Source organism: Leptonychotes weddellii, chromosome 1 (assembly GCF_054177405.1).
Source record: "Leptonychotes weddellii isolate Sample4059 chromosome 1, ASM5417740v2, whole genome shotgun sequence".
Classification (NCBI taxonomy): Eukaryota; Metazoa; Chordata; class Mammalia; order Carnivora; family Phocidae; genus Leptonychotes; species Leptonychotes weddellii.
Window position 1 is genome coordinate 46,053,958 of NC_138369.1, and position 27,889 is coordinate 46,081,846.

The 27,889-nt window shown below is 43.4% G+C and overlaps 1 protein-coding gene across 4 annotated transcripts in view; it reads left to right on the forward strand.

Moving 5' to 3' along the window:
- The window catches only part of TSEN2 (tRNA splicing endonuclease subunit 2), a 39,002-nt gene extending 11,756 nt beyond the window's left edge, over positions 1–27,246 (forward strand). For 2 of the 4 annotated variants that reach the window (XM_081822411.1, XM_081822425.1), the window contains 10 exons: positions 1,845–1,881; positions 7,262–7,799; positions 9,005–9,082; positions 15,231–15,281; positions 17,509–17,647; positions 23,557–23,593; positions 24,129–24,240; positions 25,149–25,205; positions 25,319–25,408; positions 26,351–27,246. In XM_081822411.1, the coding sequence (XP_081678537.1) occupies positions 1,845–1,881; positions 7,262–7,799; positions 9,005–9,082; positions 15,231–15,281; positions 17,509–17,647; positions 23,557–23,593; positions 24,129–24,240; positions 25,149–25,205; positions 25,319–25,408; positions 26,351–26,410 (1,199 nt within the window). In that variant the 3' untranslated portion in view covers positions 26,411–27,246. Of the gene's footprint in view, positions 1–1,203; positions 1,304–1,844; positions 1,882–7,261; positions 7,800–9,004; positions 9,083–15,230; positions 15,282–17,508; positions 17,648–23,556; positions 23,594–24,128; positions 24,241–25,148; positions 25,206–25,318; positions 25,409–26,350 lie in introns of all 4 variants that reach the window. The other 2 variants (XM_081822429.1, XM_081822420.1) reach the window with 2 other exon arrangements.
- Positions 27,247–27,889: the final 643 nt, after the last annotated feature.

Below are 27,889 nucleotides of genomic sequence, written 5' to 3' on the forward strand. Positions count from 1 at the left end.
ATAATGGTATTGCAATTTTGGGGGGTTTTTTTGTTTAATTTTTATAATTTTTTTAAGTAAGCTCTATGCTCAGTGTGGGACTTGAACTCAAACCCCAAGATCAAGAGTCACGTGCTCTACCAACTGAGCCAGCCAGACCCCCTTTTTTTATGCAAGTTTTTTCTTCATTTTTTAAGTCTTCATAGAAATACATAATGAGCTACTTAGAGATGCTGTGATAGAATGTGAAGGATCTTTTTCAAAATAATCTGGGGACGGGGAAATGAACAGAAGAGCAAGATTGGCCATGAGTTAATTGTTAAAGCTGATGGATGGCAACATGGGAATTTATTATACTGTTCCCTTTACTTTTGTATGTCTCAAAACTTTTTCATAATGAGTGTTTCAAAAAGAGAGGGGAAAAAAGTGGAAAAAAAAATAGCATAATGACCCTCACCATCCAGCTTCAGCAGTTACCAATATTTGGCCAGAAACATAAAAAGCTTTCAAATAGTATAATGATCTTAACAATTGAGAATCTTTTCCTGATCTGTGTAGTAACTAAATTTTAGACAGTAATAGAAATTTAAAGGAAAGGAATTTATGCCAAGGAAACAGAAATTAAGCTTGTGGACTGCCCTGAAGAAGTAAGTCTCAAATGTCCATTTTAGGAGGTTCTTCAAGTCCTGGCTTCAGCCTCATCTTCCACCCTCTCTTTGCACTCTCTTGTACTCATCAGCACTGGAGCCACCTTGGGCTGCTTGCCGTTCCATGAACCTGTCACGCATTTACTCTCTCTCAGCCTCACAGGGCTTCCCCTGCCTGTTTTCCCCTGGTCTGCCTGGTGAACTCTTACTCATTCTTCAGAGCCCAGCTCAGTTACTCCTCCTCCTTGGTGTTTTTTACTAAGCCTTTCAGGCAAAGTGAACATTCCTTTTATACTCCTTTACTTGGTCATGTATCAGCTTGGGTTAGAATCAGTCATTTCTGGTCTGTCTCCCCAACCAGACTGTGAGTATCTCAAGAAGAGGGAATTTTATTTTATTACTTCTGTATCTCAAGTGCTTGGCACATGGATGGCTGTCAGTAAAACTCGCTAAATTTTCATTTTTGTTAAATTACCAGAGGAGGGAGGTCATGACACAGAGAAAACTGACAAATTCCTAAGGAGGTAGGAGTCTGTGAACTCCTAGGGTTTTTAAAGCTGATGATCATCTATTCCAGGCCTTTAATGCGCTGGGGAGAAGGCTGAGTTTGGGTAAGGAGAAACGACTTGCCCAAAGGCAGAGTGGAGGAGGATGAGGACTAAAACCCACACCATCAGGTGATAAATAAATAACATTGAAGGTAGAAAGGCTCAACCAGCCAGATGCCCAGAACTAGAACTAGAGCCCAGAACTCCCAGGTCCACACCCAGAAGCAACACTGCCATGAAATTCCACAATCTTTTCTGTGGGTACACGTGGGGCGCTTTGACTGAAGATGCCTTATAGAGCATGGGAAAACGGGGGTCAAGTGCATAACTTTAGGGCCTCGATACTCTCATCTGAAAGTTCAGAGGTTGCAGGGGGGTTTCCTCTTGCCTGCCATTGCTGCCAAGCTGCAGTGTTGAGTTGAGAAGGATTTCAGGGTCACATCTGGGCACAGCAAGAGCACCGTGAACAGGCAACATTGCCTTCTAATGGGTTCAGGGGGTGGGTTCCAGGAATGATGGCAGAGAAAGCATGCCATTGCTGGTTGGGCAAGATTAGCCTTCCAGATGTGTGATTTTGTGATTCTTGAAATTCTCTTTGTTTTTCTGGATTTTCAGTGTGTTTTTTCCCTTAAGGAAAATTTGTCTGAACAGAACTTTTTTGTTGTTACAGATATGAAGACACAAATGCCTATAATCACGTCAAAGAAGTAAGTAATGGTGACCTTGGCCAGAGTTATGGCTTAAATCAGATCTGTTTGTAGATAACCTTTTCCAATGTGGTAGGTCACGCCTTTTTTTTTTTTTTTTTTTTGGTAGTAGGTGTATCCTTGAAAATTATGTCTGAACTTAATGTGGATCAAATCATATTTGAAATGCACTAAGTTAATTTTTTTAAATAATCCTAGGCCAAATCCTTTGCCACTTGAATTCTTTCCAAAATATGAACAAATAACCTCTAATGTGTATGTCTTTAAGTGCTAAGATGCTTACACTTAGGTCTAGAACTGGCCTCCTCCCCTGTCCTCTTTCCTCGCTCTACACTTGCAGGGTGAGAAAAAGGCTTCCATGGAGACTCTTCTTTATCCACTCATACACTCACAATTCCTTCCTCTGGCTTTTTTTTTTTTTTTTTAAAGATTTTTTATTTATTTATTTGACAGAGAGATAGAGAGCACAAGTAGGCAGAGGGAGAGGGAGAAGCAGGCTCTCAGCCAAGCAGGGAGCTGGATGTGGGGCTAGATCCCAGGACTCCAGGATCATGACCTGAGCCGAAGGCAGCTGCTTAACCGACTGAGCCACCCAGGTGCCCCTCCTCTGGCTTTTCTTTACACTCTTCCCATTTCCCAGGATTTTTCCCCTGACCCCCCCCCCCCCGCCCCAAGCATGCACACTGCGTGGCTGTCGCTGCCCATTCCGTGATCCAGCTTACATGTCACTCTCCTGGAGGTTTTCTCATCACCATCACCCTCCGTTGGTTGGGGTTGTTCTTCCGGTTCCCACGCAGTCTGCCTTGGTGCCCCTCGATGTGCCATCCGTGACACACACCCGGATTTAGACTGTCAGTTCCTGGAGAGCAGGGACCATGCCTGCTTCCTCTCTGCAGCCCCTACACTTAGTGGTCCCTTGGTGGGATTTTGTGGACTAAACATTCATGCACTGAAATCCTCATTGTCCCTGAGAGGCAGCTCAAGTTGCGTCTCTTCTGTAAGCCTTCTAAAAATATTGAAACCCCCGATGGTTTTTCATCTTGCTTCTAGCACATACTGGCAGAATCTGACAGCTCCTATTCGGTTATGTGCTCGGTAGTGCCATAGCCAGAGGAGTGGCTGGGGGCAGTGACACCAGGGTAATCTCAGGGGCTGCTAGGGCTATACCTGCAGGCTGGGTGTGGGAGTAGGTTCTAGTCTGTGGGAGGGGCCTACTGAGAACCTGGCAGGGCCCCCACCCGAGGAGTAGCTGCGGTAAAGCTGCAGTCAACACTAAGGACTCAGAAACAGAGCAGAAGCCTGCCCCTCAGAACTGCATCCTGATAGGGCTGGCAGTGGGCATGACATGGCGTCAAGCTAGTTTGAGGATGTGAGGTTCTGGATGGGCGAGATTGTCACCTGCCTGAAGTTATCCCTTTGTAAGCTTTACAGTAATAACATTGCAAGCATTTTATTGATCTTTGTATTAGTTCCCTAGGACTGCCATAACTTAAAAGAGCAGAAATTTAGTCACATAGCTCTGGAGACCAGAAGTCCAAAATCAAGGTGTCAGCAGGGCTTTGCTCCCTCAGAAGGCTCTAGGGGAGGATCCTTCCATCTTCCATGCCTGGTTGGAGCCTCTGGTGGTAGCCAGCAATCTTTGGCATTCCTTGGCTTATAGATGCATCTCTCCAGGTTCTTCCTCCATTATCACATGGAGGTCTCCATGGTGTATGTCTGTCTCTGTCCAAATTTCCCTCTTCTTTCTACAAGGAAACCAGTCAAGTATGACTTCATCTTAACTTGGTTACATCTGCGAAGACCCTGCTTCCAGAGAAGGTCACATTCACAGATGCCAGGGGTTAGGACTTAACCATATCTGACAGTTCTGTCAGAAAATTATGTGCCCCCCACCCCCTCAATGATTGATTGGTTATTTGGCCATAATAATTGCAGTCATAATCTAAATTGTTAAATATTAAAAGAAATGGGCTCATTTTTATATTTTTAGGTTAATTTTCCAGCTTACGTGCTTATTATAATTGTTTCTTTACTATTCCCTCTGAAACTCTGATCCCTTTCTCAAGTGAATTCACTCTGGCCGTTTTCCAACAGTAGTTGTCCTTGGGTGATGAGAACCTTCCATCTAATCCTCTCTGGAGGTAAGCGTCCAGACCCTTGGGTGATGCCCTAAGGGACTGAAGTATGTAGGTTGTGTCCTTCGAGGGCCAGCCATGAGGGGGGTGCTGGTCCCCTCTCCTCATTTGTAGTCCTCTGTTCAGCCAGCATTTACTGCAGGTGCTTGAGTGTCAGGCATTGGGTAGGTGCTGCAGATACAAGAGGAGGAAGAGATTTCGCCCCTGTTCTCGAGGGATTTACGGTCTGGTGGGAGAGGAAGAGAAGTAAGCAATTGCACTCTTCTGTGATAGATGTTACGGGGAGCTATTACTGCGATCGCCGTCCTAGCCCATGGGTACTGGTTGCTCCTGAAGTGCTAGTTCCCAGCTGGATGCTTTACCTAACCATCTCAGTTCATCTCAGGGAGCCTTTGCGGTAGGCGTAGTCATTTCCATCTCATTTTATCAGCTCAGATGAGGCAGTTCAGCTTCAGAGCCTCCAAGGAATTGACACATAGTGAGAACAACAACGTGGTTGCACATGCTGGCGTTTCTTGGGCATATTCCATGTACAAGGTTCTGTGCTGATAACACATTTGTGGACTATCTCCTAAAGTCCTCCCATCACCCCTAGAGGTGGGTGAGGAAACGCAACCAGAGGAGGTTATATAATTTGCATAAGGGCAGTACCTGGACCTAAGCAGACTGCCTCAAAACTGTTTTGCTGTGAACTTCTAATGATAGGTAGGCATTAATCAGTAGGTGAGGGAGAGGGATGTTCACCATGCCAGTGGAAGAGTGTCTTCGAGGCCATAGAGACAGAAGAAGCAGAGGTGTATTCAGATGCTCCACCATTCTGTAGTCTGGTGGCCCCGAAACGGATCTGCTTTTCACCAGTCTCATTACTGCTGCTAATCATAGCTGCCACCTTTTTCCCCTGCCACTCTCTCCCTTATGTTTCCTGACTTTTACTTTCCACTTTTCTCTTCCTGCTGCTTCTCCAGCAGTGTCTGGGGTTAATCGTGGCAGGACTTGGCTTTTTAAGGCGTTGTCAGCCAATGAGAGGACGCCTGCTCTGTGACTCATATGCCATATGTCTTAGTCATTTGTGTATCTGGCTGTTTTCATCACCAGTCTTGCTCAGAGGCTTTCTTCCACATGCTTTTGCAGCCACTGTCTCATTTGAGCTTCCATAAAATGAGTATCTGAGGTCATTATGAGGCAGGAATGCAGGTGTGATTCTGGCCTTTTGCAGAAGAGCAAAAAGGTGTAGGGATGCTAAGTCGCTTAGCTTAGAATCACGAAAGAGCCAACTCCAGAACCCAGATCTGGTGCAGCGCCTGTCCCCACGGGGCTGCCCCTGCTCTCGAAGAGCAGTTAATTAAGGTGTACATTTCCATTCATTAAAAATGTTATTTGTATTTTGTAATGTAATATGTATGAGTCAAAATGATTTTGTTAATTCTCACCCTAAAAAGCCCACAGTCAGAGTAACAAATATTTATAGAACACTTACTATGTGCTGAGCCTTATCCACGTCTTGTCTCCTTAAATCCTTGCAACAACTCCGTCATGTCAGTATGGTTACTCCTGGTTTACAGATGAGGAGCTGAGCCTCACAAGGGTCGTGTAGCTAATACAAGAACATGATGGAATGAGAGTTTGAACTCATATCTCCCTTGACCCTATGACAGAGAGCAGAGCAGTAGCCTGTGTGTGCTCTTTCTCTCAGTTCTGCTCAAAGGGGCAATAGTTGAACCTTTCATTCAGTGGTTCCCTCACATATTTTGAGTCAAGGAATGTGATGAAAGTTGGGGATCCCTTCCCCAGAAAGATACATATTGACACAAAAATTTGTGTTCAAATAAAGGAGATTTGTAGATCCAGTGCTGTAGGTGGTATGAAGAGCAAAGATTCTTTTTAGATCTCTCAAACGGAAGTTCTTTTAACTGTATCCAACAGTGGCCATACTTTTCATACAGGCGAGAAGACACCCTGCCATTGTATGAGCAGCTACGTTTTTTATTCTGACTATTAAAAGTAATACATAACCCCTTCTTACAATAGTAGTCCCATTACCCTATCTTATGGGTGGAGGAACAAGCACAAAGAAGTAATTGGTTTTGTCACATTGTTACAAGGGACAGAGTCAGGCTGAACATGAAACGTGCAATATGTGTTCATGCATACAATCATGGTGTCTGCCTCTTAGTTGTGCAAGTAGCCTTGCTAGGTTTTACTCTTTAAAGCTAAGATACAGTTCCCAATAAACAGGAAGGCATGCTCATCCCTACGTAAGATAAACAGGGTATGGACAGCTTGGAGATTCTTCTGAGGAATCAGGATTAAGCAGCTACAAATCTTAAATACAGCAGAGGCCAGCTTCCTTGTTCAGTTGCGTGTGAGATGTCACAGTTTATAAACTATGAAATATTCAGCCATCCACACACAAAGCAAAATACTCAAGGTGAAGAGTAAAATTACCTCTGTCTTCCCACAAACAGTGCCATCGTAGGTGCTTTCCAGGCTAACAGCTGTAGGTAGAGGCCAGAAGTGCTTGAGTTTCGCATTGCCTTTAGCTCTCCCGCTGAAATGAGATTTCCCGTATGGCAGCCTGATGCCACCTGGACGTGTCCCAGCAGTGTCATCAGGCTGGAGGTCTCACTTGCGCAGAACCCTGTTGTCTTACCTGTAACTTTTTGTAACTTGGGAAGTGTTCGGGGGTTGCCTTTGCATTTGAGGAACAAAGCAGATATTCCTCATCAAACTGCACTTCGAAAATTGTTATGAGAAAAAGGGCCCTTTCTGCTAGGATGCTTGGCCATATGTGTGGCATGTAATCCTTTCTTGCCATACGCAGTGGAGACCTCAGTAGGTACTGTGAAAAATATCTATCGAAATTCTCATTTTGCATCCCAGTACTGAACAAAGACTCTTTTACTATGAGTGGGATATTTTTCTGAAAATGTCGTGATATCCAAAATTAAGAATAATGTAGAAATCCTGACAGGATGACCATATTCTCTTTGTATTTACCTAAATCATTTGGCCCACCAGTTTTCAATTACATAAATATTCATACTTTGTCAAACTGGGGTCAAGTTATTTTTCAAAATAAGAAAATTAAATGAAGCTCTAATAATAAAAACAAAAGTAACACATGCTTATTGCAGAACAGTTAGAAAACACAGAAAAGTATAAAGAAAACATTTACCTATAGCCCGCTACTGAGAAAAACTGCTATAAACTGTTAATGTGTTATTGACAGTATTTCCATCTTGCAGGTATCGGCATAGTGTAGAGTGGGCCGCAGAGCTCATGCAAAGACAGGGGCAGGAGGAGAGTACAGTGCAGAGAATCCTCCAGGATTACACAAAGCCACTTGAGCATCCTGGTATAAAAAGGAATAAAGAAGTTCAATGGCATGATGAGCGGAACTCTGAAATGGTTTCCAAAATGGAAGGTACCGCAGATAGAGAGGAACTTTCTGTGATGAATGGGGACGTGGGAAAGTCAGTTGACACCGACGGTCCCAGCAAGCCATCAGACCGCCTGCAGGAGAGCCCTGGGCCTGACCTGCTTGCTCCAAATGGCTTGGATGAACCTGTGGTGGAGGTTCCCAGGCTGCAACACCACCCCCTGCCCCAAGTTTCTTGTGGCAAAGAAGATGTTCTCCTCCCCCTGCCTGACACTCAGCCTGGGGACAGGAGCCAGCAAGCGGGTCTCCTCTGTGCTAGAGAGAAGGGGCCTGGTGATGAGTTCGTGCTGGTGGAGGAAGATGTGTATGACGTGAGCGAGAAGGAATGTGCCCCAAGTGAAGAAGTAAGTATAGCCAACCCTTGAACAACAGGGGTTCAGACTGCACAGATCCACTTATACACAGATTGGTGTTTTGGGGTTTTTTGATAAATACAGTACAATACTGTAAATGTGTTTTCTCTGCCATATGATTTTCTTAATATTTTTTTCTCTAGCTTACTTTATTGTAAGAATGTAGCATATAATACTTATATAAAATATGTGATGATCAGCTGTTTATGTTGTTGGCTTCCAGTTAACAGTAGGCTATTAGTAGTTAAGTTTTGAGGGAATCAGAAGTTATACACGGATTTTTTGTGGCGGGAAATCAGCGCCTCTAACCCCTGCGTTGTTCAAGGATCAACTGAAGAAGAAAATAACTCACTTCCTCCAGAGCCATCTGTTTCTGGCCCATGGCAGATGTGGGCTAACCAGGATGCCCCTTACTCAGAACTGGTAGCAGGCCCACATTAAGTGCCCAGTGTATGTGAGAGGTGGTGAGACCCTCGTTGCGGGGGAGGAGCCAGCAGGCACTGGGTCCCAGCCCTGGTGGCTCAGGAGCTGTGAGAGCTATTTCTACTAAAACCTCAAAGTTTGTGAATAACTTTAAAAAAATGTGTAAATCAAAGCAGGTACAATAATCTTTCCCTTGGGTGGGAGAAAAAGAAGTGCTATGGTAATTACACATAGTCTTGAGTGTGGCTGTGGTGCGGGGAGTCCTGGGTATGGAGGTCAGCCAGCACAGGAGAAGCAGTGGGAAGATCAAGAGCCATTCCCTTGAGGGATGCACAGTCAGAGACAGTTGCCCTAGAATTATCTGTAATACCTAAAAATGAGCAAGTCTAATGGCTAAGTAGTATGTGAAACACCTGTTTGAAGAAATATTATCTAGCCTTTAGAATGGGGTTTATGAAGCCTGATAAAGAAGCTAGGCCCACACTTGTGAGGTGCAGGTGGCTGAAAAGAAGTACATAAATTCAACTAACGAAAGGATCATAACTGTGGGAAAAATTCATGGGGAACATAGAAAGGAAGTAAATCAAAATGTTAATAGTAGAAACCTAAAACTTCTTTTTCCACATAATAATAAAAAAAATATTTTTAACGTATTAGTCCAATAAATGTGAATCTGTGAAATTTTTAAGAAAAATGTTTGTTTTAAAATGCAATGTGCTCTGTGTAATATGTAGTGCTTCCATTTGTTCTGTATGTATTTTATTTCTTTTCAGTTGGCACCAAAAAAGAGATTAGTATGCAGAAGAAATCCATATAGGATCTTGGAGTATTTGCAACTTAGCCTAGAAGAGGTATGTTTCCTGCATGTTACTTTTTCAGCTCTTGGTCTCGGGGCCAAGGCAACCTGTAATGCAGTCCACTTGTAAATGCAATTCTGTATGTGATTCAGTAATTACTGAGTATTCAGTAATTGAACATTACAAATGGGTATTGAAATGACCATAGGCAATTTCCAAAGTAGGCCAGCCTAAATTTCACTCCTTAGCCTTCATTTCATCAAGTCTAAGATTATGAGGGGTCTTCCTATATCATGAGATACAGTTTATATACCATACCATTCACCCATTTTAAGTGTACCGTTCGTGGTTTTTAGTATATTCATGGAGTTTCACCAGCTTTTAATAAGCTATGATGCATGCTTCAAGTCATGTCATGGCTGCTAATTACATAAATGGATTCTAGATATTTCCTTCTGCAGAATTACTAACACATGTTCTCTTAATGCAATAGCTGCATTCCCAAAAGGTAACTGAAAGTGACTTTCTAAAAACTGCATCATAAATTTTCCCTCTGATTTAGAGTTCCTCCATCCTGTGTTCATGTGTTCAGGCCCTCCTTCTTTGCTTCTGTTTATACTGTGCACAGAAATGTCCTTTCTGCCCTGGAGGATCGCACCCCTCCCCCAGTCTCGTGTTCTTCCTCTCCCGGAGCGCTCCTGCTTGTCTTTGATAGCTCCTGCAGGGGCTAGCACTGTTCTCGGTGTAGACGTGGGTCTCAGGGAGTGCTTGTTGACTGCATCCACATTGGTAACTTCGTGGGCCCATCCACAGAGGAGTGGTTGTGTCTCCATGTTCTCTGGATTTCCTTGTCTGTACTTCCGTCCTTGCAGTGAGGCCAAACGTACAAAGAACAGACTGTGGGACCAGGAAAGGATGTATGGAATTATTTACTACATCTCCTCGTTCTACAAATGAGACAGCTGAGTCTGTTGTCGAAGACAGTAACCACTAGCCACATGTGACTATTTAAACTAATTAAAATTGAGCAAAATTCAGAATTCTGCTTCTCAGTTGTGCCAGCTACATTTCAAACACTGAGCAGCCGCAGGTGGATAGTGGTGACGTATTGGACAGCACAGGTGTAGAACATCGTCATCATAGGAAGTTTTCTGCTGGACGACACTGTAGATACCCCTTCTCTAGGTGCTGGAGCTCTCTGGGCCTTGATTTCTTCTCTGTATAATGAGGGTTACGTAATACCTTGTTCATAAGATCTTCTGGGAATTAACTACCCCATGTAATGGGCTCAGCACAGTGCCAGATACATAATAAACGCTCAGTAAGTGTTAGTGCCTGCTTTTCTTGTTGTTATCATTATTAAATTACTTGTAAATGCTATTAAGTAGCTAGTTGGAACCTTTTCTTCTGCAATCAATATTTTGCAAAAATGTTCACTGGGTACTTACTCTGTGCCAGGCACTGGGCTAAGTACTAACAATACAGAAGTAAACAGAATATGGCTCTGGTCCTAAAGAGAGCCCAGGAAACAATTACGTTCCATGTGGTCTTGTGCCAGTGTTGCTCCTCTGGTATCCTTGTACCCAGTGTCTGACGTCTGTCACGTGCTTAATAATTATTTGTTAAATGGGTGCATTCAAGGTGTGGAATTTGCACAGAAACTGGTAGAGTCCAAAGGGACGTGAGCTAGCTGGAAAGACTTCACAGAGTCAGTGATCTCTGTAGATGTTAAAAGATAAATAGGGGATTGCCAGTTGGACACTGGACAGCATAGGCTCTTCCGTGCAGCTCAGCCCTGGATGGCAACACAGGAGGGCTAGGTCGGGAGGGCATATCTACAGGTATGTACCAGGGGTCTGACCTGGTCCTGGAGGCCCTGGGGCACCGCGGGCGCTCCACCAGAGAAGGGCAGGTACTGGAGCTGGCATCAGTAGGAGGCTGGGCTGGAGGGCTGAGGCCAGGAGGGGCTGGCCAGTATCTCAGCTCTGGGAGGCGGCAGCCATAGGCAGAGAGAGAGCATTAGGTGCCAGCCTCACTGTTCCAGTAGGTCCAGTTGTGTTCCATGCAATGCTTTTTACCGACAAAAAAAAGGTGTTGCTGTCTGCTGCTCTCTCCCAAACACTCCCTGAAGAAAGACAAGAGTAATGGGAGGTAGATGAGGTTGCTCTGCATTCTTGGAAGCTGTTTCGTTTCTGAGGACATTCCAGAGAGGTGTTGCAGTTTTCAGGGAATGTGCAATTAAACCTAGCTCTGCCTCTCAGGTCTGTTTTGGCAGATTTCCTCTGAATGAATCACCTGTGTTTGGTGCACCACTTGTGCAGTTTAATGTGTTTCCATAAATATCGATCAGGAACACGGGCAGCCCTTCTGTGGTGATTCAGAGCAGTTCTTTCTGGGCCTCGGGAATGATAATACCACAGCTGACTTAAAGATCTGTCTCTTAGAAATCTGTTACTGAGAACTGTTTTTCCATTATAATGCTTTGGGACCTAACTAGATTTAGTGATGACATTAAAACCATCGTTAAACTCATCCCTCCATTTTGCTTTGATAGTAAAAACTTACTAGTGAGATCTCAAGGGACATAATCACCTACCCCTACAAGTATGTACCAGGGCTCTGACCTGGTCCTGGAGGCACTGGGGCATCGGTGCAGAAAGGCCCCAGTCTTCTGATTATTTAATTCTAAATAAAGCCAACTCAGTTGAATTAAGATCCACTCCATCTGTAATAAGTGCCTACGAGCAGTTTGTATATATTCATAAAAGCCATTTATTTTAGGCCAATAAATATTAATGAGGCATTGGTTTCATCAGTTCTTAGAGAAACATGTGTTTACTGATAATGGAAAGTTTCTGAAGAACTTAAATTCTAACAGACACCAGGAAGGAGTCTCTTGCTTGGCAAGGAGAAGATTGAACTTGGGCAGGCTACAATATCTGAATGGTGTTTTAAAAGGAGGGGAAACTAAAATGAATTGAGCAGTTAGGTACTTTGCATAGCCTTTAAAATTTTTATGAGACTTAATCCCATTAGATCTTTAAAAAGGCATTTTCATCCCCATTTTGTAGATGAGGTAGGAGAGCTTAAGTGACACTTCCAAGGGCATAGCTGTTAATGAAGATTTCAGCCCAGCTCTGCCACATCCCAGAGTTCATCCTACCTGTCGCCCCGTTCAGAACCAAGAAGTGACAGCTGGGAGATGTCGAAAGGGGAAGCACTTGGCTGTTTGAGGACCCAAGTTTGTCTCCTCCGTGGCACCTTCTGGCCACCGTCTGTGTGCATCCGAGAAACAGTGGTACTCTGCATTAGTGAGTAGTGTGCCACAGGAAGACAAAAGGTCAAAATAATAATGTAGGACTCCTGGGAAGGCTGTCACCACTAGCTGCAAGGGACTGTGGGGCATATAGCATCCACCTGAGGAGAAAGGAGCTGGCAAGCCAGGCCTGCAGAGACCTGCTCTCGGTGACTCTGGCAGTGTCCTAAACTCAGGGTCGATTCTAATCCGCACAAGCACTGAGCAGATGCCATGTGCTAGACCCCCTCCCGGGCCAGGGCAGTGGCAGGCAGAGTTTCTGCTCTCATAGAGTTCACATTCAAGTTGGAGAGATACATGTAAGAAAGATGTTTTCAGACAAAAGTGTTTTGAAGATGATCAGGATGAGGGTTGCTTAACAAGGGTGGAGGGGAAGACCTCTCCAAAAAGTGACTTTTGAGTCTGGGGCAGAATGTGCCAGATACTGGAGTAGCACTTACAAAGATGAAGGCAGGAAAGAGCTTAGTGTGTTCAGGGGCAGACATGGAGCCAACATGGCCAGAAAGAGTGGTGGTCAGATTTCGCAGGGACTGGAGGCAGTGGGAAGCAAAGTGCTGTGAAGCCTTCTGGAGGGTTTTAGTCGTGGGAGCCACATGGTCTTCACATGGGAAAAAGATGGCTCTGGCTGCCGTGGAGAACGCACGGAGCAGAAAGGCCTCTGAGAAGTCCAGGCGCGGAGTGGTGGCTAGGACCCAGAGAAGTGGGGTCACCTGCATCTTCAGAGAAGCTCTAGGTTTAGATCTGAGTGAAACTAAGTGGTAGTTCCCAAGCCACTTTACTCTCTTAAAAATTATTGAAGATCCCAGGAACATCTTTATGTGAATTATATCTGTCACTGTTGACCAAGTTGTAAATTAAAACAAAATTTTAAATATTTGTTCTTTAATTCATTTTAAGATAATGATGATAAATCCATTATATATTAACATAAATAAAATTTTATGAAAAGTAACTGTATTCTTTCAAAACAGAACAAATTCAGTGAGAAGAATGGCAGTTTTTCGCTTCTGCCAGTCACTTTAAGGTCTGGCTTTATAGAAGTCAGCTGGATGCCCACATCTGCTTCTGTATTCAGTCCGTTGTGATACCACATGTCTTGGAGCCTCTGGAGACAATGAGCAGGAACAAGGCAAATAATGTGTTATTACCATGAAACAGTTTTGACCTGGAGACCTCCAGAAGGGGTCTCGGGGTCTCCAAAATCCCCAGACCACACTTGGAGAACCACTGCTGTAAAGAGAAGTGCCATGAGATATAGCCAGGAGAAAATGACGGGGTGGATTCAGGCAATTCCTGGGGATCACAGAGGTATTTCTCGTTGCTGCTTGAAACCCCCTACACCTCCATAGCCTGTGCTCTCTTAAATCCTCTTGTGGTTTGTTCCTGTGCGTGCTAGGGCAGTGAGGAAGCAAGCTAAGTAAGCACTGGTCATCGGTACCATGCTGTTGAACAAAAATGTGCAGGCTCAGGGCTGAGGACCGCATCTCTGTCGCCACACTACGTAAGAGGGCCCTCGTCTGTGCCACGTGGTGGCAGCAGCAGAATGGTTTTCGTTTGGTTCTAATCTTCTGTCCTCATGTTTATAAAGAAAATACCCCAGTTTTACTGATACCACCATTTAGCCACTACGACACACGAGTGTCGCATATAAGTCTGTTTAGGTGTAAACGTGGATCCTATCCCCCTCTACAAGTAGAGTGAGCAGCAGGGTCTGTTTGGTGGTATCAGTGCTTGGCATTGTCTTACTTTTATCAGAAAGCAGTTTGGGGCGCCTGGCTGGCTCAGTTGGTGTCAAGTATACGACTCTTGATCTTGGGGTTGGGAGTTCAAACCCCACGTTGAGTGTAGAGATTACTAAAAAAATAAATTTAAAAAAAAAAAGCTATTTTGGGGCTCCTGGGTGGCTCCGTCAGTTAAGAGTCTGCCTTCAGCTCAGGTCGTGGCCCCAGGGTCCTGGGATCGAGCCCCGCATCGGGCTCCCTGCTCAGTGGGGAGTGTGCTTCTCCCTCTGCCTCTCCCCCTGCTTGTGCTCGCTCTTTCTCTCTGTCAAATAAATAAGATCTTAAAAAAAAAAAAAAGCTATTTTTATTTCCATCTAAGTGTGATTTTACTCAACTACAACTGACTTCCTTTGCTTTTCCTCCTGCCTTCCCATGCAAGTAAAACACATTACTGTATAATGAAGTTCATGGAAAGATAGGGATTAATAGGAGATCACTTTACAACAAGGATTGTAACTCATGTTTTGTTATGCAAGCCAAATCTACACTGCCCACTTTTCACAAATTTCTATATATGTCTTTCTGTAAATTTTTTTCTCAGTTTGATATGATTATTTAATTTTACAGAGGAAAAGATTTCTATTATTACAACTATTTACATCATTTTTCAGTTTAGCTATGTGGTTTTTAAGAGGAAAATACATGGGGGCACCTGGGTGGCTCAGTTGGTTAAACGACTGCCTTCGGCTCAGGTCATGATCCTGGAGTCCTGGGATCGAGTCCCGCATCGGGCTCCCTGCTCGGCAGGGAGTCTGCTTCTCCCTCTGACCCTCCTCCCTCTCATGCTCTCTGTCTCTCATTCTCTCTGTCTCAAATAAATAAATAAAATCTTTAAAAAAAAAGAGGAAAATACATGGAAAATATCATACAAATACTTTGTTTTTTACTGATTTTTAATCAATTTGTGACTTTCATATTTTCTTAGATTTTTTTTAATCCTTAAAATTTGCATGAACCATTTATGTTAAAAATATGTGACCATTTTTTGAAGATGATTTAAGGACATTAATTTGTACTTAAGGCAAAGAGAAATCAATCTGTAAAATAATTTCTCAAGAATGTGGGACTGTTTCTAATGAACATTTTCTGCTTGCTCTGTTTTTAGGCCTTTTTCCTGGTCTATGCTCTGGGATGTCTGAGTATTTACTATGAGAAGGTAAGATGTGATATTTAAATAAAATCCACTTAAAATTTTCCTGGTGTTAAAAGCAGGCTGTAGTAATTTTCATATTGCTGTAATACAAATGTACCTACTTTCACTGAATAAAATTGGAATTGAATTTTGTCTCTAGGGTTAGGCTTTGGGCCCTGAATTGGGATTTTTGGGGGGGGGGTTAAGATTTTATTTATTTGTTTATTTGAGAGAGAGAGAGAGAGCACGTGCAAGCGGGGGGGAGGGGAGAGGGAAAGGGGAGAGAGAATCCCAGGCAGACTCCGTGCTGAGTGTGGAGCCTGATGTGGGGCTTGATCTCACCACCCTGAGATCATGACCTGAGCCAAAATCAAGAGTGACATGCTTAACCAACTCAGCCACCCAGGCACCCCCTGAATTGGGATTATTAAGGCAGAAGCCAGCTTTGACTCTTTCAGATTGAACTTCATTCCCAGAGACTAGGAGAAGAGCAGTATCTTAAATGATGATCAGGAAATTGGTGTCAGAACAGTACTAAAAATTAAAACTGCCAGTGTTCAATGCCTACTTAGGTAAAGGCTGTGTGTTGTTGGGTACCTTTCAGGCGGTACTTCTCATCCTTGCCTCTGCCTGGTAGGAATTCTACAGATAAGGTAACTGAGGCTCAGAGGAAGTAAGTAATTCACCCAAGGTCACACAGCTAGTCTGGTTAGAATTAGTACTTGAAACTACATGAAGGTATCTCCAAAGCCTGTGATTCTGTACTGTAGCCTGCTGCCCTTAGACGAAAGTTCCACGAGATGCTGATACCATTGCTTACCTTCTGGTAGAGGCTTTGGAGGACTGGGCACACAGGTAGAAAGGGAGACTTCACTGTACATTTTTATACTTTGTGAATTTGGACCATGTGAATATACCTATTCCAAATAATTCAAATGAATTAAAAAGAGAAAGGTAAGCAGAACAATAAATAGAACAGAGAAAGCATATTTTGTTCTGTTCTTGGAAGTACATAATTTTATCATTCATCAAATTCTAATTATATAAATTCTTTTCAAGAGTATTCCAGTGGTTTGAAAATAGCTATCAGCTGATGGGTGACTCATTTTCCCAGATGGTGGCCATTCTTAGCCCACCTTGCCTCCCCTCCTGGGTCTTAGCTGAAATTCTCGAGAATATTCCACTACTACCTAGAATCCTCAGCCTCTGAAACATGATGGGCTCTCCATATTGGAAGTTCAGCCTTTCCTACAAGACTGTTGCTTAATACAGGGGGGCTGAATGTATCCTTGCTTTGGGATTTAAAGGCCACACATGTATGGAATTTCTACCTTAGGAACAATTTTGAAAAGAAGGAAAAAACTCTAGCTCATTTTTATGGATTTAAAGTCTCAGGCTGAGACAAACTGAGCAGGTCTCATTGACTGAGCCCTAAACCAGCTGGAGAATCGAAGGTTCTCTGAACCAAGCCATTCTCTGTGTCTTCATATCCTCTGTTAGGAACAAAATTCTCTTTGAAGCAGTTAGATTATTCATTTAAGCCGTGAGGTAAATTCTCTAGTTTCCAAGACTAAATGGGGCATCTTTTTTTTTTTAAGCTTTTACAGAATTATGTTTTGGTTTTTCTGAATGTGGCCTGACATACAGTAGCTACTCGCCTGGGTCACTGCAATGTTTGGAACGTGCTGCCCTCCGGCTATGGTGGACTTGTCACACTCGAGCAGCCGGCACATGCTCGTTCCTCTGCCCGGAGTGTTCTTGTGCAGCACCCCCCACCGCCCCTGGTCCCCCCGCTGCCCCCTTCCACTTGGCTGCTTCCTCCTCATCTCAGACATTGCTGTTGCAGGGAGGCCTTCCCCAGAGCAGTGCTGCCTCATAGACGTGAATATAAGCCTCAGACAAGAGCCGCGTGCGTCGTCTTGAATTTTCTGGTAGCGCGTTGAAGGGGTTAAAAGAAAAAAGTCGTATTATTTACAGAGTTTCTTTAACTCAACATATCATTCTCGTTTTCCTACCAAGTCTTTGAAATTCGGTGTGTATTTTCCACCTGAGGCACATCTCCCTTCTGGACGGTGTCTGGTGCTGCCACACTGGACAGCACAGGCCTCGGTCCTCTGTGAAGTCCCTCCGTCATGGGCACTGTGTGTGTTGACTGCTTCGGCGCCACACCTGGTGTAGATGTCAGTTCACTGGCTGAATGAAGAGCGAATACATACATAATAATGCCCTTTTTTTCTCTCACCAACATTAGGAGCCTTTAACAATCATGAAGCTCTGGAAAGCTTTCACTGTAGTTCAGCCCACATTTAGGACTACGTACATGGCATACCATTACTTCCGGAGCAAGGGCTGGGTGCCCAAAGTGGGACTTAAGTATGGGACAGATTTACGTAAGTACTTCTTGACTCGGTAGAACGGTGGTTCTCACACCAGCGTTTGCCGCAGATCCCAAGGTGAAAACTGAATTGGTAATATATGCTGTTGCTGATTTTTTTCTAAGATGATACCTTCCTTTTGGCTTAGATAAAAATATTTGGGTTGGGGTGGAGGGTTTGTCCAGAAAGAGTGAAAAGGAAGTCTAAGTGGAAAGCCTGGAGATAGAAGCCTGTAGCCCCAAGTGTTCAGGTTTTCCTCTCACCTGCTCTGTAATCTGAGAAGAGAGTTTTACACCCCCACTCCCCTCCTCTCATTAGCCGTGTGGTCATGTGATATAGGGCAGTCCCTTATCCTCTAGGCCTCAGTTGTCTCATCTGGCAAATGAGAATAATCATGCTATTGTAATAATCCCAGCTGTCCTTTGTTGAGCACTTACTATGTGTCAGGCATTTTAAACTTCATTATCTCACTTCATCCCTAGAGCAATCCTATGCAATGGATCTCTTATTATTCTTTTTTCTTTTTCTGATGTGGAGATTGTAGTTGTGTCACTGCTAAGTCCCTCAAACTCATTTTCCACATCTGCTAAGTGAGGGTGCTTCCTGGATGTTCAGAATTGTGGGGCTCAAACAAAAATATCAAGCTAGTTGAGAAGTCATGGCCCTTGAGGTCTTGTGAGCTGTGTTATATGCTTGTTTCATGTGCTTTGAGCCTTTTTTTAATACACAAAGCCAATTCAATCTTTTAAATCTTTAAATGCTCTAAAATTGTGCTTAACCTGAAATCATAGGATAGTCTTCAGGAGACCCCAGCATAAAATAGTTGTTTGTAGATTGGTATGTTTTTCTGGGTCAAGAGTCCACCGCTTTCGTTAAATTCTCAAGTGGGGAGGGAGGGTGTCAGCAGTCCAAAATAAAGGTTAAGGATTTCCTAACCCTCTAAGATAAATGGTTTCTTTTATTTCTTCCATGCCTGGATTTCAGGTACAGATATGCTAACTCGGGGTTAGCACACAAATGATCAGGATTAGTTCGAGATTAGCTTGCTAGGTTTCCACATAACTGTGTTGGCCACAGTTCACGATGTTTAAATAAGTTATGTGCCTGTTTCATTTTCCTTCATTGGCTTCCCAACCCTGTTCTCCTTTTCATACTCCTGTAAGAATAGCTGTTTGGTACAAATGCTTGGCAGGTCTTCCTCAGCTTTCTCATTGTATGGGTGAAACTTGAGTTAGAATTTTCCATCGACAAGGCTGCAGGGATACTTCCAGAGGTGGCTGGGGCTAGTAAAGAGAGCTCTTTGGGTTCACAGCCAGCTCTACCTCTTTACTGTGTGACCTCAGGCAAGTTACTTCATCTCTCTGAGTGTCCATTTGCTCATCATATAACACGGATAGCACCATCTTCTTTACAAAAAATAAAAATTGCAGGGGAAAAGGGCCTTTGTTGAGTGCCTTCTAAGTATACCACATCTCATGTATTTTCAATGCTAAGCCATATTTGTGGATGAGGAGTCATTTTTAAAACAAACCGCCTTATAGGGATGGTTGAAAGGACAGACAGATTTTTTTAAAGAAATAAAACAACTGTTATTTCCCAGCTCCCTGGAGGCCTTTGCCACAGCTGGGTCATATCATGTACTTCGAGCTGCTTGTATAATTAATGTGAGACCAGGTCTCTGGCCCAGCAGCAACATGAGGGGTGTCTTCACATTTCCTGCTTTAGCAGGAGTTCACAAGCAGTGCTAGACCGGGGTAAGAGGAACAGCGAGCGTCCTGGGGCGCCTGGCTGGCTCAGCCAGTGGAGCATGCAACTCTTGATCTCGAGGTTGTAAGTTGAAACCCCACGTTGGGTGTAGAGATTACTTAAAAATAAAATCTTTAAAATAAAAAAAAAAAAAAGAGGAACAGCTTTCTAAGCTTTTCCTCTTCTCTAGGCACAGCTGCTTGGTGCCTGCTGTTTTTTAACAATAATATTATTTTAATTTTGAGGTTCAGTGACTAAATCACACATACCCTAGAACTGTCAGCACAGGTTAAGCCCAGGACATCCCCTCTTAACTATTGTTTCTGTGTATAGAGGTAATGACCCAGGACAAAGGGCCATTATGGAATTCACATCTTATCAGGAAAACTCTTCCCCTTGAATAAATCTTGTCAGTCACTTTTCATTCCAGGAGCCGTACTCAGAACAAATGATATGGATCTCAAATTGAGTGCAACTGCTGAGCTACTTGACTTTGATCACCCACTGGTGAAAACCAGATTAGAAACCCAAGTGGGAGCCTTTTCTTACATTCCCCATCCAAAAGCTCCTGCAGCTGCTGGCTCTCACGGTGACCTGGCACCTTGCCTTGGTGTTTCTTCCCTCGTCTTATTTCATCTTAATACTCCTATGAGCATGTGGCGTTCGCCTCCTTTTATAAGACGCTGAGGAAATTATGGTTTAGAAGGGTCAAGGAAGTTGCCGAGGGTCCCACGACAAGTAAGTGCGGAAATTTGCCCTGTCTGGGTCCAAGCTCCTTGTACTTCCACCACACTAAACTGCTGTTGCCAGCCAGAAAGCTGAAAACCAGCTCCACGTGTCTATTTTTTTCCGACACGTGCAGCTACTGGTTGATGTGACTTAAGATCTAGTCACTCCTAAGCCTCCCTCCCACGCACTCCAATTTTGGATTCGCATTGACTGAGTTTGGTCATGTAATTTCACAGCAGCCTGTGAATTACAAGTCGCAAGACAGGTGGAGTGATGGGAACCATTAGAAGCCAGCAGCATACAAGGTTCCCAGAGCCCAAAGGAACACTCCCTAGTCATGGCGCCCAGCTCAGAGGCTGATGACTGGTTCTGCTCCAGGGAGGGGCATCAGAGCAGCTCCTCTGTACTCATCACAAACAAAGAGCTATGCCTTCTTCTCATGTCTTGGTTCTTTCCTAAACCACTCTCTTGGCTTATTTTTCCAGTCAAACCTTTTATTTTCGTTAACATTTTCCACATCTGCACACATGATCCATGGTATTTCTGTGTGCAACTCATAAGAATAGGGACATTCTCCTATGTAAGTATAATACCATGCAATACGTGGGAGAAATCAGAACTTTGAATATCATCAAAATACCAGAAAATTTAAATTCCTCTGTTATCCCCAAAATGTCTTTTGCAGCTATGGGGGTTTTGCTGTTTTTGTTTTAATACAGGCTCTAGTCACTGTTCATGTATCACATCTGGTGTTGTAGGTTTCTCTTTTATTTTGCTAGGGCTGCCATGAGAAATTACCACAATCTGGGGCGGGTGGGGGGAGCTTAAAACAACAGAAATTCATTCTCTCACAGCTGTGGAGGCTGGAAGTCTGCTGGGTGGTAGGGACGTCAATCCCTCGCCTCTTCAGCTGCTGGTGGCACCAGGCGTCCCTTGGATTATGGTTACATCACTCCAGTCTCTGCAAAGAGCCTTTTCCAAAGAAGGCCACCTTCACAGATTCTGTGGATGTATCTTTTGGGGGCTACCATTCACCCCACCACAGCCTCTTTGGCTTTTTTTTTTAATCTGTAACAGTTTCTCTACCTTGTTTGTTTTTCATGACATTGAATTTTTTGAAGAGTCCTAGAGGATATCCCACATTTGTTTCCTCATGATTAGACTCCAGTTCACATTCTTTGGCATGCATAGGTGTTATGTGTATTATGCCCCATCAGGGGGTACTTAATGTCACGCTGTCCCACTGTTGATGATACTAAGTTTGATTACTTGGCTAAAGTGGCCATTATCAGATGTCTGTTGTAAAATTGCATATTTCCTTTTGTAATTAACAGGTAATATGTAGGATGAGACTGTGCATATGTGTCCCCAATAATTGTAACAGTTGCCCAAATTAATTACTGCCCTAATCATTTTCTAATTCTGTCATTCCTTCCACATGCCGTGTGCGGCTTTCATTTATAAGAAGGAGCTTTCTCTTTTCCCTGTTCTTTCAGACTTTATTTTTGAATGCCCAGGATTTCTTAGACTTCGGAAGTTTTCATCTTTCTGCTTGAGAGGCATTTTTGTAAAATGATTTTATTTTTCCCTCTGAATACACTATCATCATTATGATTATTATTCTGGGTAACATTTTGAACCCTCACTTTATGCCAGCCACTGTGCCAACACCTCTACCTTCACTTACTACCCCCAGATTTCATAATAAGGAGATTGAAACACAAGGCGTCGTCATGTGGTCTTGACACTGGTAAGACTTGACTTGGGTCTGTCTCATGCCAGTGTTCATGCTTTTACCTTCTAACGCTACACCACCATCATCATCAGTCATCTGAAACGACCCCTGCTTTCCAGCTGTGTAATGTTCCAGGGTTCCAGATGCACGTTAGAGATGTGTGCCTGGTCATAAATAATAGTATTTGAATGCTAGAAAAGATCTCAATTTCCCCTTGTTCCTCATTTTCTAATTTTGGAAACTGAGGCTCAGAGGTGTTAGTAACTTGCTTGAAGTCACACAACCATGAGTGGCAGAACCGGGCAGGAAACAAAACTCCTGAATTCAAGTTCATTCCAGTACACGGTTTCCTTCCACTACACCACATCTCAAAAAGTTGAGGATTGTATGTTGGGGCATTTACTTAAATTTGTACCCTTACACAGTGAATTTGAGCTGACTTGCCAAATCCTTTAAATATAATTTCAGTAGGAAATATAATAATAAAAAGGAAACATGACCCTAGAAAATGTAGTCTGGGTGAAGGGTTGCTGTCTTGTCCATGAGCCTACAGGGTTACTACTCACGCTCTCAAGTTGGCTCTGAGCTTGCTGAGCCTAAGGGAAATTAGCTACAGTACTGGTATGGCCAAAAAGGAAAATTCTATCAATTCCTCAAAGGATAAAAAGCTTCTCTGCATTTTTGATTTTACACTGGGGACAGCCACAAGCTTACAGATGTAATTGTATATTAGTAAAGGTATTTCTTATACCTGTAGTTACTATAAACCCCACATCTCAGAAGCTTAACAACAGAAGTTAATTTTTCATGTGAAATCCAAAAACTGGTGTCTCTGAATGGTGAGCAGATCAACTCCCAAAGGTGCTTCAGGAGCCCAGGCTTCTTCCTTGTGTCTCCATGGTCTTCACCACATGGCTTTCAAGGTCATCTTCAAAAAGGAATAAGTACAGGCTTGGTACATGGCAGGGTTTTATGGGCCAGCCTGGCTGCTTGGGAGACTAAGAGACATGATCTAGCCATGTGCCTAGAAAGAGAGGGAATGAGTTTGATAAACAGCCCCTCCCTGTCACAGACGTTGTGCCTCTGAAGGGTTGCCTGTGCAGTTCCAGAGTCCACGGGGCAGAGTCCTTGCCCCAGGCTCTTGTGGGCACTGGCTTTTGACCTCCACAGATTGAATGAGTAGGGCAGACTGATCTCCAAATGGCCTGTATGGTTATGTGACTATTCCCCCAACCTGACTGAATTTCTTAAAAATAGTGATGATTCTTACTCATCTCTAGCACCAAGACTCAAGTCAGCTTGTACCTGGCCAGAGTACCTCAGACATTTTGAATTACTTTGATTTGAAATTAATAACAAAATACCAGTCCACATTATATACACTTCACATGTTTGACATAATTTCACATTCTCACTCTGGAAGAGTATAAGACAAAAGGCAAGACCAAAATCACTTGTATTTGAATTTGGATTTCATTTGTGGGGTGAGGGTGAGATAAGATTGTTAGGATCTTGGCCACAGATTTGCTTTACTAATTGCATTTTGTTCTGAGGGAAGAAAACAGTTTGGGTTTTAAAAATAGACCACAGGGCATATTGCAGATTACCCATATACAGATAATTGGGTATTTATGTCTCTTTGGAGAAGAGAAAATGTCAGTAATAAGGATTTTGATTTCAAGTGGTTATACATTTTCTTTCTTTTTCTTTGCAGTGTTGTATCGAAAAGGCCCTCCATTTTACCATGCAAGGTTTGGAGTGATTTTTAAATAAGTTAATGGCTTAAAGGGACAGGAGGAAATTTCTGACCTCCAGTGTAATTTTCAGTGCCACAGAAACTATTACAATCATGTTTCTCTTGACCTATTAGGAATAGATACTCTAAATCTGTGCCTTATACACTAACATTGTTGTACTATATGTAAAATAATAAATAGGTTATGGGAAACGTTGTAGTGTTACATACTGAGTTAATCTATGCAGTAATTGTTCATCGTAATATCAGTGAGTATTAGCATCTAAACAGTTGAGTGAATTCATGGCTTTCTTATTGGGAGAAATATTTTTGTTCTCTCCTTGTCAGTGTTGAGATGAGCCTGAAAGTTTGTAATGTAAAGTAAGTGTTTTTCATTAATACTTTTCCAGTAATGTTGCAGGGGCATTTAGGATTAGATGATGTATATATTATTTTCTGTATCTCTGTTCTTGGTAGAACAAGCGTTACTCTTTTTAAAGAGGTTGATTTCATGCCTTTTATTTTTACAATGCCCTCTATCTGTCTTCCAGTTACTCTGTCATTATTGAGTTGGTCGATGACCATTTTGAGGGCTCTCTTCGCAGACCTTTCAGTTGGAGGTCACTGGCTGCCTTGAGCAGAGTTTCGGTTAATGTCTCCAAGGTAACAGCATCAGCTTTGGCATTCACGTGTCACTTAAAATGGTTGGATTTTTTTTTTCGTAAATGTAATGGAACCCTAAAAGTCATCTGTAGGAACTTCACACCTGCCAGCAAGGTTCTAAAAGATGGGGCTAGAAGCTGACCTCCTCTCGCATTCCCTGCCATCACCCACACTGGTGCTGAGCTCCAAAGTTTCCTGCAATGATTGATGTAGGTGGGCCTTGCCTTCCTTCACTCACACATATTCACAAGGGAGTCAAAGCATGGATAAATTTCTTTTCAGAGCTAGCAGATCTCTTGAGGAGAGAGGAAGGATATTAATCTTTATGGCTAAGCACTGTACATGTTTTCTCTCACCACCCTGTTGTTATTCTCATCCCTAAGGGTGAGGAATCAATCAGAGTCAGATGTTGAGTGGCAAAGCCAAGATCATGCAACTTATATGCAGACTTGGGATTCAAACCCAGAGTCATCTGCCTTCCTGGCTTATGTTCTGCTGGATTTTGCTGCCATCAAGATAGGAGGGAAGTTTCATCTTACACCAGCACTACTAAGGATGAAAGCTTTGTGTGTTCTCTGTTATTCAATAGTTTGCTAACTGGACACAGATTGTGAACCCCCTCTGACTCTGTCCCAGTGCTGCTGGAGGCGCAGTGGGGGGAGGAGAGCGCAAAAGGTCCAGCAGAGGCCAGGTGGCAAGTGCCTTGAGTATGGGTTAAGGTCCTTACGCGTGGCCTATAAAAAGTAGCTTTGTCTTTTAGAAATAGGGAGTCTATACTGTTTCTAGTATTTTTATACCCATTTTATGGGACTTGTAGCATATATTTAATATTTTAAATGCTGTGTTTATAATCCACATACTTGCTTTATTTGCATTCTCTTGCCATGTCAACAGTGACTAAATGGCAGGTCCTTAGTCTAGATCCCGGGCCCAGTCACGTTCCTAGAAGGAAACCAGTGTGCTTTGTAAGTTTCCAAGAGCACAGTGTGGGAGGGAATGGAGCCTGCCTGCATTTCCTGCACCCAAATTTATATTATTATTGTGTGGGATGTGGATGTTTTTCTTCATTTCTCAATAGGAACTGATGCTATGCTATTTGATTAAACCCTCTACCATGACTGACAAAGAGATGGAGTCCCCAGAATGTATGAAACGAATTAAAGTTCAGGTAGGTAAACTCAGAGACAAACTCATGGTATCCCAAAGATTCTGTCTACCATACTGTGTCCTCTGGAACATGGGGTCCCAAGAAAAGAAATGAAAACCATCTTGCCTTGATAACAGGAAGCCCCCTCAGGCCCGCTCCCTGCTGAGCCCACTCCCACTTCCCCGTAATTCCTGCTGCCGCTTTATCTGCCATGTCATCTGGCTTCCGTCTCCACCATGCAGCTGACCCTGCTGTCACAGATGGCCTGGGAACTCCTGACCAGGCCTCTCCCAGGTCTCATTCCCAGAAATTAAAGTGGCGCTGCTAACTCACTCCCGCCTTGAACTTCTTGTCCGGCTTCTGGGGTTCTGGCTTCCGAGTCTTCCTGGCGGGTGTTTCTCTGGCAGGGCTGCCATCCTGTCACCCAGTATTAGTTACTATTTCTGCCCCTCGCCCCGTCTGGGGCTCCTCCCCCACATCCAGCACATGGTCAGTTTCCTTTGTCTCTGAGGTTGCACCCTTCCTCCTTTTTCACACTGCTCTGTCCCACCGCAGCCTCCCCGGCCCCCGCGCCTCCTCCATGCAGTCTGCCCAGCTCGTGCCCCCTCGGTCAGCTGCTCATCGAATGCCAGCCCAGACCCACTTGGTATGCCAGCGCCATCTCAGAGCTGGTTCTAATGTGAAATGCTAGCTCTCGTCCTGGCACTCTTGTTCCTGAAATGTGCTAGTGGAATACAACTGCCAAGGCAAGTTTAGCTTTTAAGATCTTGGTGTGACTGTGATAGGTGTGTAGTGCTGCCTTCACCTTTCCCCCAGGTGTTTCAGTGACAAGGAATGGGAACAGGTGTCCTCATTATATAGACTGTTCTTTGTGAAATGTTGCTTTGATCTCACACACCTAGCATGTTCTTTCATTTCCGTGTTTGAAATTCTTAGTCACCTTTTTATTTTTATTGGCTACAGGAGGTGATTCTAAGCCGTTGGGTTTCTTCACGAGAGAGGAGTGACCAAGACGAACTTTAACAATTCAACCTCAGAATTCTGATTTACCAACAAATACTATTGAGTCTCCTACAGTAAGCCGAGTTCAGTGGAGGTAAAGAGTCCTCTTATTATAACCGCCCATTAATTGAAAAGTTTTAAAGGGCATAGCAGTCCCAGCACCAAAAAGCTGTTAGTATTTTACAAAATAAAATTACACAGGGGAGAAAAAAGAGCTCTGTGCTGGCCTTCAGATTCTGTCCTTGGGTCATTCACTGACTCCCAACTGATGCTGAGCTTCTCTTCTGTGGGCCTGTGTCCTCATCCATTCAGTAAACAGGTCGGACTAGATGAGTCCCAAGAGGACTCTTCCAGCAACAGGGAAATTCTGTTACTCTCTGATTTTACCTGAAAATGACAGTAGTTTACATTTATGTGGCACAGTACTGTTTCCCAAAGGCTTGTGTACACATGCGTCTCTTGTTACTCACCTCCAGTCTGTTCCTGAAAGAGTGCCGGAGAGGAGATTTGGGGATTTTAAGACCCTGTATTCCGTTATGTTAAATGGAACAAATAATGTGTCTCACCTTATCTAAGAACTTGAACCAATTACTCGAACGTTTAAAAATCCGTTTAATATCTGTCAAGGATTTCCGAGTCATAAAGCCTTTAAAACCTAATCTCTAACTCTCACTGAACTCACTGATGGACATGTTTGTGTATAGTATGCAGCAATATTGTACAGTATTAGATAAAAACTGCATCGTGCTTCAGTGAACTTGTTATAAAATTAAAAAATGTAGTGAAATAATGTATGGAGATACATAATGAATGCAGTTAGCATTTGGCAAAACACAATAAACCAAGCCTTTTTCAAATTGGTTAGACAGTCTTCTCCTTAGCACTCAACACCCCAGAAGTGGACGGTAAGAGCCAGAAGCTGCGAGATGACTAAGACGGGCATCTGTGTGCATTCCTCTGACGCATGGTCCTGGAGCTCCCGGCAGCCCGAGATTCGGCTTGTGGTTGTGTGTGTTAACGCGGTGCTTCTGTTCGCGGCATGATCCTGCTCTCTCACAACAGAATCATTATATCTGCACGGTCTACATTTTAAAGATTTGTCATTCAAATGAGGGAGGTTGTCCTCTTTTTTCCCCCGCCGCAGACCAATAATGACCATCAACTTGAAAGAGCTTCTTAGTATTAAGTCCTTTTGCTCTTCATTAGTGATGCTAATAGTTCAACATTTTTACTACCTGCTTTGCTTTCTCCAGGCTCCTTAGCAAAGTAAAAGACTTGGCTTTGAAGCGTCACTTTCTCAAAACCCTGAAAGTCAGCAAAAATTTCTGGAGCCCTATTTTTCCCTATTTCATTTGTCATTGGTGGTGACATTTCTCTCCAAGCCTGATCAGTGCATCATGTGCTTTTCTGGCAAAAACTCTTCTGTGACTCCTTCATCAAAGTACTATCCTCCTGTGAGCACTCCACATCACATATCTTATCATCAGCTAATGTGCCTTC